At 33.0% G+C, this 10,406-nt stretch overlaps 1 protein-coding gene across 1 annotated transcript in view; it reads right to left on the bottom strand.

Annotated features, from left to right (window-relative positions):
- Positions 1-10,406, bottom strand: part of LOC106469451 (SPARC-related modular calcium-binding protein 1-like) — a 68,647-nt gene that overhangs the window by 47,362 nt on the left and 10,879 nt on the right. The window contains exons 4-5 of the mRNA XM_022397970.1: positions 6,436-6,528; positions 1,546-1,767 (exon numbers count right to left, since the gene is read on the bottom strand). Coding sequence (XP_022253678.1) covers positions 1,546-1,767; positions 6,436-6,528 — 315 coding nt within the window. The remainder of the gene's footprint in view (positions 1-1,545; positions 1,768-6,435; positions 6,529-10,406) is intronic.

Here is a 10,406-nt window from a genome sequence, read left to right as displayed (position 1 = left end):
CCCTATTTTAGCTGTGTAAGACTAGAGGGAAGGCAGCTAGTTATCGCCACCCACCGCCAACTCTTGGGCTTCTCTTTAACCAACGAATAGTGGGCTTGACTGTCACATGATGACGCCCCCACGGCTGAAATAGCGAGCATGTTTGTTGAGACGGGGATTCGAACCCACGACCCTCAGATTGCGATTCGAGTGCCTTAACCACCTCGCCATGCCGGGCAGAGCAGTAGACACGTTGATTTAGAATTAAGACAGAACATAAAGTATTAAGTAATAAAGTGTGGAATATTGTTAAAATGTAAGTAACTGTTTTCAACTAGTAATATAATATAGGATGCAGCGAGAATATAAGTTAACGAACATTACATTTTTTTCTTTTTAAACCAACAGCTGCACAAAAATGTTATCCTGGTTAGTAGCTCATACAATCACTTAGTCTAATAACTAATTACTATTTTTTATCAGATATAAGTTATCAGTTAGTATACATCTTACATTTCGACTGAAGGAAATCATATCAAGAATGAAAACAAACCCCAAAAATTAGCAGAAAGGAAATTATTGACGCACAGCCATATTTCTCTGTTTTAAAGGCCTCTATGGAAACATATAGATCATATGTTAAGAACATAAAGTCAGGACAGTATTCAGAACCCAAAACACAATACAATCACAGTTATTAAAAAAAACAAATCACCTCAAGGCTCAGTCAGAACCCACAACACAATACAATCACAGTTACTATATAACAAACAATCTCAAGGCTCAATAGGGAGTAAAAATATCATTTACAACACCTTTTGTGAATATGAACTGCAATCAATACAAGAAAAAAAGTAGAAACAAAGTGTGAATTCAAGAACACACAATGACTAATACTGATCTATCTGCAAAAGTCCATCACGTCAGAGAAGATCATACAATAAATACTTAAACAATTGAAAATGAAACACATACAATAAAAATTAGAAGAAGCGTAACTCAAAACATACTCAGTCAATCTAGCACAGTAGTCAGGAAAACCTGGATTAAAAACCATTAAAATGGTTAGTTGGTTCAAATCCATATGGAGTAAAAGTGTGCACAACCGCCTTTCTAACATGAAGACGCAGTATTGAACCTCGGCAACTACCACTACATACAGTGAAAAATCAGCAGGTTGTTAGCCGAAATATAGGATATAAATGAACAAGTTCGTGATACAAAATAATAACAACTAGTTAGTAATTAAGCTTAGATGATCGCATAAGGTACTCACCATGACAACGATTGTCATTCGATCGCCACGACGTTATGGTACTTCTTCGCTGTCGTACAGCGAAGTTAATAATTAAAATAACTGTTCAGGTAGGATTACATACGTACTTTTGTTTCATTTGTGTGTAAATGCTTGATAAAGAATATAGTTTATATTAAAATTTTGTATTAAACACAACAAAGATGCCTAAAATTTAAGTTGCTAATCTGTTACTTGCAGCTTTTCTTTACTATGACATGCTGTCATTTTTTAGGCTATCCTTGAAATGAAATAACAAAAAAAAAACTTACGACTGATGTCCATCATTAGGCATGAAGTCCATTCGGTCAGCGAAATGGTGTTGTCATGATCAAAATCGCAATGCCTCGTAAACGTTTTAATACAAGGGCGAGGTTCTACGATCTTTTTAGCCATCCGCCGTAGATCACGAACTTCTTTTCGTCTAAGAATGTTATCTCCGTTAGTATCTAGCTGTCGAAATTTCCACTGAATTACCCGTTTGTCTTTAGAGTCTAAAAAACAAAACATGTTTTTGTTCGTTTTTTCCACTAAAATTGATAAGTACTCTAGACATAAAGTCAAAATAGGATTTGTAGCTTTATAAAATACTGTACACACTATTTCCAGCCTAGTTTGTTTAGTTCTTTTAGTCCCTAGATGTAAGCTTGAAAATATAATCTTTGCATTTTGATTCAACTTGTTTCTGTACTTTTTTGGACGATCCCTATTCTCCTTTTAGAATAACAATTTTTAATCATTTTGTTTCTTAATTTTTGTTTATGTCCATTTATTGAAAATAAATTTTAAGATACATATTTGCATATGCATTCAGTTGAATGGTACATGTTTTTCAACAGTTTAATGCTGCATTGACGTTTTTGTACCTGAGGTTTCGTGTAAAGCGAAGTACAAAAATCAGTAGAATAAATCACCACTCACAAGAGTAGAGAAATATACTATGGTAATCGTCTACTGGTAGAAAAATCACTGAAATAGTGGAAGAAAACCACGTGGAGACAAAGTAGAACAGCAAACTCGAGAAACAATGAAGAACAGTGAACTCGAGAAATGAAGAATCCTCAACGTGGCAGTTTCCAATTAATGCGCTAAAGTTGCACAAATTATTTTCCAATTAAAGCGCATTAGTAAAACACCAGATCTTTTTAATGGTTTCAAGACTCAGGAAAATTCTTCAGAGCGAGAAAACAAAGGCGCTTGAATTAATTTTGAAACATACTCGATACTGTATTCATTTACTACTGTCCAGGTTTTAGTAAAACATTCATAGCCGCTTTTCTTGTAGAGGCTTGTAAAACTATAATCAATAATAACAAGGCTGGAGACACTGTTATAAGTATACACATTGTTTATTCTAATAAAACGAAGCATTTCCGACTAATATAATGGTGCTTAAATGACTTCTATATTTCTGCGATGTTCGAATGGTTGCGAAGAGCTGATGTTGGTAGCGAAGAAGAACTTATAAAATTTTAGAGGGTGAAAATCTCGACTTCAAGAATCAACTTAAAAATACCTACTTTCCCGGGAATTTTTTTAGTAGCTGTGCATAGATATTGGCGCAGTATACCTAGTCGTTTTTGCTGTAGGCTTCGGTGCTTTAAATGGCTTCGAGTAGAAACTTGGCCAGTAACAATAAAAAATTTATCAAATCTCTTCTTATCTTTCAAGAATCAACATAAAAATAGTTCTATGACCTGTACAGGAGTTTTTTTAGTAGGTTTACCCAGGTTTGAATAAAATATTCTTAACCATTTTTTCTGTAGGCCTGTGGAACAAGAATAATACGAAGAACAAATGGATGAATTTTGTCTAACAATCGGAAAATCAACTTTATTGATATTATAAATATTTTAGCAACCTTAGCCATCGAGATAGAAGGTCTTGTGTGTTGTTTCAAGAACAAGTTTACTATTTAGGTTGGATTTTGCAAGTATGAAACGACCATAAGCCATGTTTAGGTATAAGTCAGATAACAAAATTATGAATGAAACATGCACTACCTAAAACTGTTTCAATCTAAACAGAAAAACGTTCATATTAAGCGGATTAGATACACTAAAGGTAAAGTAGTATCTCAACAATAAATAAATATAGACATAAAAACGTACAAACAGAGGGCGAAACGCTTGATATGTTCCGTGTTAATAAAAAAATGCTAATATATACTTTTCTATACAATTTGTATTGTATGTAATTACTTTTTTGCAAAGTATTTTATGTATTGTATGTGTTTAAGATAAAATAAAAGTTGTGCAGGTATGGTCCTGCTTTCCTGGGAGTGCCGTGCTACAACTCTGATTTTCAACATTGTAATGATAAATTTCGTCATGATGAGTGTTGAATCAAACACCGTCCCCTTGTCACCATCTTGTGGGAATTTGCTAAAAAAAACTACTACAAGGAAGTTTATAACACACGTGTATCTAATAAAACGAGCTCATAATGTGAGCACCAAAAAAATGTATGCCATAAAGCCCCTATTATATTCGTGAGTGGGGTAAGGAGGAATAATGATTTATGACCATCATAGGCTTAACACCTAAATACCTATCAAGAAACTGGACTGATTAGACGCTTGGTAAGAAAAGAATGAATTTAACAAATTGATATCTCAATAATGAGCAAATTTAGTCATACAAACCTATATACAAGACGGGAACTTAATAATTAAACAAAATAATATCTTAACGGATAAAACTGAATGTTTTCAAAGCAAATTGAAAGACATTTTCTTTCAGATTCCTTATGCATTTACTGAAGTTCATCTCACTTTATAAATACAATTAATACTACCTTCCAATCAGAGCAAGCTACGTACTTAGAGCGAAACTAAAAATCACCCTGGTAATCGATATAGCTAATCAAACATAGTTTGTACTTATAAAGATTAGAAGGAATTGTCTCATCAGTTTGGTACTCTCACTGTTAACGATATTTTCGGCAGTAATGTTTTAGCACCGTTAACATGTTATTCTTGGAACTACTTCCTCCATCGTTGATTGTATCCAATATAACGGGATAAGACAATGTCTATTGTAACAAGCTACTGATAAGGACGGAATGGTCAATCTTAGACCACCTTGATACACGATCCACAGACGTAGATATCTGCTTCCACGGGCGCGTTAAAGGAGACCAAAGGCACAGTATCCATTGGAACTGAATCGGAGTCTTTACACATAAGTGGTTCAATAGAATTTGCTATTGGTAAGAAAACAAAATGCATAAACTAACGATGGTTAACATCCAAGCTGGGCTTTAAGAGGGTAGACATTAAGTCACTAAATGAGAAGAGGTTAAACTGCGTTTACCCTTGATTGCATTACTAAATAGTTGTTATTTCATTTTCTTCGTCCATGTTTCTCATGAATACAGTTATTGATTTCGTGATGTGGCTAAAAACTTGCGATCTTTTGGTTTGTAAGCGTTCGTTAACTTCAAATCTTTGGTTATTATCTCGCCAACATTATTCGGAGATATGACCAGCTTCATTAGATTGGCTTTTTGTTTTTGATTGAATGGTTCTCTCTCATAATCACAGCCGTCACTTTGTGAATACTGCTCGGAGTGGCTTGGAATATGTTTTTGGAGTTTGTTGCTCTCTTGGAATTTTCCTGAAGGCCCTTTTCTTCTAAATATGTTGTCATTTAGTTCTACGTGTTTTAATTTAAGATTCTCATTGTACGAATATTTGTTTCAGATATTTGTTTTATTCTTTTATAAATGTCTTATCCGTGTAGGCACTGCACTGTCCAATGGTCGGGAATTTGCTGCTAAACATTTCACTGATGTAGTTGTTGTAATATATAAAAATATCATAAGTTTCTTTTCTCTATAGTGCTGTAATATCGATTCGAAATTCATTCTTTGTTCTGAATATGTGCAGGTTTCCACATAACACGTGGTCATGAAAATTCGTAAAGTTGATTTTATTTAAAGTTACCTTTGTTTCTTTCTTATTCTCAAAGTCAGGTATCGCTCAATGAGAACACTTCTAGCATGCGACCTTATGTTAAGTTAGTAATGCCCTTCAATGGTTGTTCAGGTAATACCTAGAGGTTAATGTCTGAAGTATGTTTTCTGAGAGTAACTTGTCATATGGTAGCGTCAGTCTAACAGTACAAATACGTTGTTGTATTTTTCAAGTCTAAATCAAAGAGCGCAGGGCAAAGCAAGGTATACAAACCAAATTGAGTTTAGGTAATGTAATGCAAGTTAAAAGGTAAGGTAGGGCTTATATCCTACAGTCAGAACGAGTTCTTAAACTGGTGAACAATTCAACACACTGCGTTTATGTTGAATTTATTAATAAAAAATGTTTATTTTGTTGATTGTCACGTTCTGTTCAGTTTCTTTAGGTCATTTAGCATAGTCTCGGTTAGTAAACGTTTTTAGTATTTTATGTAATTTTGTATCATGAACAAAACTCCTGTTTACCTGACTTATTCGATATAGTCAAAAGTATTTATAATTCAACTGAAAATGCCACAGAGTCACGGCGATACGCAACTGCACTGGCTACAGATCGTTCAAATAAAGTACGATAACCCTCTATATTAGAAAACGACTAGCTGTATTTCTTAAAAGTGAATAAATGAGAAGGTACTTTTAAATATCATTATTGACACTACTGGAATAACCAAACTAGAAATCTTGGGTTAGTTTGATACTACATTTGAAATACATTACAATTATATGGCACTCGTGCCAAAAAAGAGATTAGTCCTTAATTTACACAAACACACACATATACACAGAAATACATTAAAATATGCAATTTAAAAAGTTTTTCTTTGCGAAGCCATCTGATGTTTAATTCTATGTTATCATTAAAACAGATAATTCTGATATTAAAAATCAACAAAATAGAAAATAGAAACTGTTTGCTTAAATTTGTTTGTTTGAACAGTTATTTCAGAACTAATATTAAAACTATGTAATATTAAATTTTAGGTTTAACGCCACATGAGTATATATTTTGTTAAGTATAAATAATTAAGTCATATTGATTCTTTTAATGTAATACAATATATATTTTTGCATGTTTAAACATGTGTAACTGTACTGGTCAGAATTTATAAGGCTATTTAAATTTTAGTGTCTGTTTACTTACGCTTCTTAGAATTAAAAATGTCAAGCTTTTAAGAAATTTCACTCACCCCCGTCGAGAGGGCTCGGTAGCCGCTTGTACTCAGATTTGAAAATATTAACCAAGTTGTTGTTGAAGGTGGTTCTGTCTATGTTACTGCAAACTGGGTGAGAGAAAATATTTAAAGTTAATTCTGTTTTAACACTCATACAGACATGCATTAATTAGTTATAAATAAAATTAGAAACGGTCACGTAATCAGGGCCGCATTAAGAACTTGGAAAGCTTGAGGCAAATTTTGTAGAAGAGTTTATTTGTTTGTAGTTATGTAAAAGTTACACAAAGAAATATCTGCGCTCTGCTCACCATGGGTATCAAAACCCGGTTTCTAGCGTTGTAAGTCGACAGTTGGGGATTGTAGGGGAGTCCTCAAAGCTGAACTTGATAAATATATCAAATGCAATTCAATAAAAATACAAAGGATGGATAGATGATATACAAAATATTAATTCTGATATAAAGTAATGATACCAAATTTCTACAATAAATATATAGAAATGACAATGAATATTTTTGTTCAATGGCCAAGCAAATGTTTATGAAAGAAAGCTGTAAAATCAAGTTAATAAATAATTACAAAATAATAAGTTTATGTGAAACAACTAAAATCACTATTATCATAGCGACACAGTTGCAAACAAATTATTTTCATTGAAACATCCATATATTCTTTTTTTTCATTTTAGTTGGGGGGGGGGCATTCAATCCAGGAGGTTCGGGCCAGTTGCACACATCTACCCTCCCCCCAATCCGGCCTTGGCCATAACCAAAAGAAGAGACTTCTCAAAGATGCTGAAAAGAAACTCGGTATCAGTTTTGAAACGTCAAGCTTACTTTGCAATAATCCAAACTGTAAAAACGAAATCATGAAATAATGTTTCAAATGCATTTTATATTCACTTTTAACACGCTAAGGGGTGTCTTTACCCTACAATTTGTTGAATATTAAAATTAAGTTCAATCCGGAAACTCATAAAGAGGGTTGTTTGGACATATCTTGTCGAGACAAGTTTTCGTTTGTTAATTGATAAATATTTAAGTGAAATACAACATCCTCAAGTTTCCATACTAGCTAGTACTAAGGTCTACCCACTGGGAGTAAATTCAATAAATATCAATAAAGCCACATTCTCAGCATCATTAATTAAGCAATTGCCAACCTTTTATGCTTCTGCTATCACCTTTTTTATGTTTACATTTCAATTGAGATACGAACGATTTCACCTGTGATTCGAAGGTCGAAGCATCACGATATTCAGCAGTAAGATGGGCAGACAGGAACACTTTGAAAGAAGCTACAGGCATAATATTGCACTTGGTTTGCTGTACAATATCTACCAAGGTGGTTCTAGACGGTTCCTGAATATCTCTGCGTGTCAGTTGGAGACTCCCATGCTTCATTTGCTTGGTCGTTGAGCTCGTGATGCACTGACAAATTTCAGTCACCTCACTACTTCAAATCACTTTTCGCAGTCGCAAAGTTAAAAGAGTGCGGAAAATGCCTTCTTTTTAACCAATAAAAATTTCAGTTCAAATTAAGTAAAAACGGATTGGGTAGTGTTTTTGTTTTCAACAAAAAATTTCCCCCACTGGCTGGTGAGGAGCCTCTTAAATCTATAAATTTTAAGTTGATTTAAGATCATAAAATCATTTCAGATCAGCAAAGTTCCCATTCCATAAAAAATATTTGTTTCTTCTTAACTTTAAAAGATCATCATCCGCTCTCTGTCCACAGCAGTCAATCGAACCCTGTATTTTAGCATTGTAAATCCGTAAACTTACCGTTGAATCACCAGGGAACCTTCGAAAATAAAAAATCTAGTTTTATACAATTGTTATCGTGAAACCTTGTATAACTGATCTGGCCCATATGACCCCAACTTTCTATGCATCAAGTAACTTGTGGGTCCATGAATTTGCTGGTTACAAAGTCCCTAATAATATCTAATCAAAAGACTAAGTGTGAAAAAAACGGTGCGGCCAAAAAAGGATTTAGTGTGCGACTTACAGGAATGAAATCAAAATTGGCGGCCAAACTGGTAGCTACACTTATAGCATTGATAAGACTTTTACAGCAAATATTCATTCATTAGTTAGCCAGGTCGCATTTATGTTCAACTTTGGGTATGATGGTGAGTAGAACAAAATAAATCTAATCACGTTGGTGAATATCTGATTTGGTTTTTATGTGAATTTATATGACTGCTTTTTATAAACTGATTTCATATGAAAGGATAGATACGTCTTTTCTGGTAGACCATACCTTTTGTCGTGAGATCACAGAACTTACAGGTATATCACTGTATTGAAAATGTCCACTATGGTATTCATGGTGCTTATTATTCCAGTGAAAGAGTGACGCGACATCAAAGTATTTACTACATTTTCCGTTCTTTATATCGTTCAAGAGCCTGATAGTGTTAACTCTTCCTCCATAGAAATAGTCAAAAACGTCAACACATCATGTTTTTTTCGTTCAGCACTAAAGTAACTAGAGATAATGATCTTTTATACAATATAAATGAATAATCATGCATCATATTAATACCTTTACTCTTGCTATTGTGAATATCTAATTGTCCTAAATATTATAACGTTTACAAATTCTCAATATCTATGTGAGAAGAACCTAGTTTTTACAGTTTCAATATGTGTATTGTGTTGTTATATATCACATGAAATATACCAGTTCTTGTTTTCATTATGTTCAAATATTGTACAACAATAGAACAAGTTCATTCTCAAGTTGAGATCATTGACAACTACATATCTAATGAACAAAGGTCGGTAGGAGAGTCTAACAGAGTAAAAAGAGTACAAGAATTGTATGCTAACTGAAATGTACTACACGTTTGTGAAAGTTAATATAATTACGGTAATCTAGTATTTTATAATTTATGCATGTTACAGTTTGTGCTATTTCTAAATATCAGAGAGTATCGAGCTACCAGTGAAATATGCCCCTTGAAAAAATTGAAGAACACAACCCAAATTGTAAAATGGACGATACGGATATTTCTTTATGTGTCTAAACAAATACAACCTGAAGAAGATAGACTATGTATAAATTTCAGTAAATTATATTTATAAATAATAGTAGTTTTAAACTACAAATAAGTGGGTTCTAGATCAAAAACAGAAAATAACGTCCTAATGTACCTTCATTTCTTGAGAATGTCAGAATATACATTTAGCTTTCTGTACAATTATGTAAAGTGGAAGAATAGATAAATTCGTTTTTACTAACTCTTAAGTTCAGTGACATACAAAATACGTTCTTCATTGTCAGACTTTCACACAAATTATTTTGAATGAAATGTATATTCTGTGATGATTAATAGTACACGTGATGTATTTATAAAATGTGAAATAATCGTCTTTTCTTGTGGTCCATATCTATTATCGTAAAAAACAACAAAATTGAAATATTTTGTCAAGAACTTTTACAGATTTTGTTCTACTTCATGCTCATTACTTGTGATAAATTGTAGATAAGGCCGTCTTTTTCTAACTTGAAGTTTTGTTAACAAATATTTCAGTATGTGTGATACTTGACAAGTCTGCAATTTTACTTGCATATATTGATGATAGCATATAGGCTATAGTGAAACACGTTAGTTTTAAGTGATAGGGGATGGTTCTAATGTCCAAAATTTCAGCACGACGGGGATAGTCCAATTAGTTACAGATTTCAAGTGCATGATATGTTTGCAGAATTTCTAAAATGAACAAAACGTTCTATGGTCATATTACCTTGAATCACTTTGGGTAATGTCCCTTACATCTTGTTTATGGAGATTTGTTCTATTTGATTAATATCATGCTAAAACAAATATATACTGCAGGTATTATTACACTGGGATGTAGTTCAGTATTTTATAAACTAAGATGTTTTTCCAAAGAGTATATCTTGAAGTTTTGTTGATAAATGTTTCAGTATATGTGATATTTATTAACTCTGTGATTTTACATACACACATT

The sequence above is a fragment of the Limulus polyphemus genome, unplaced genomic scaffold, assembly GCF_000517525.1.
Source record: "Limulus polyphemus unplaced genomic scaffold, Limulus_polyphemus-2.1.2 Scaffold3494, whole genome shotgun sequence".
NCBI lineage: Eukaryota > Metazoa > Arthropoda > Merostomata > Xiphosura > Limulidae > Limulus > Limulus polyphemus.
Note: the sequence above shows the minus strand (reverse complement) of the source record. Positions and strands in the feature narration are given on the sequence as shown.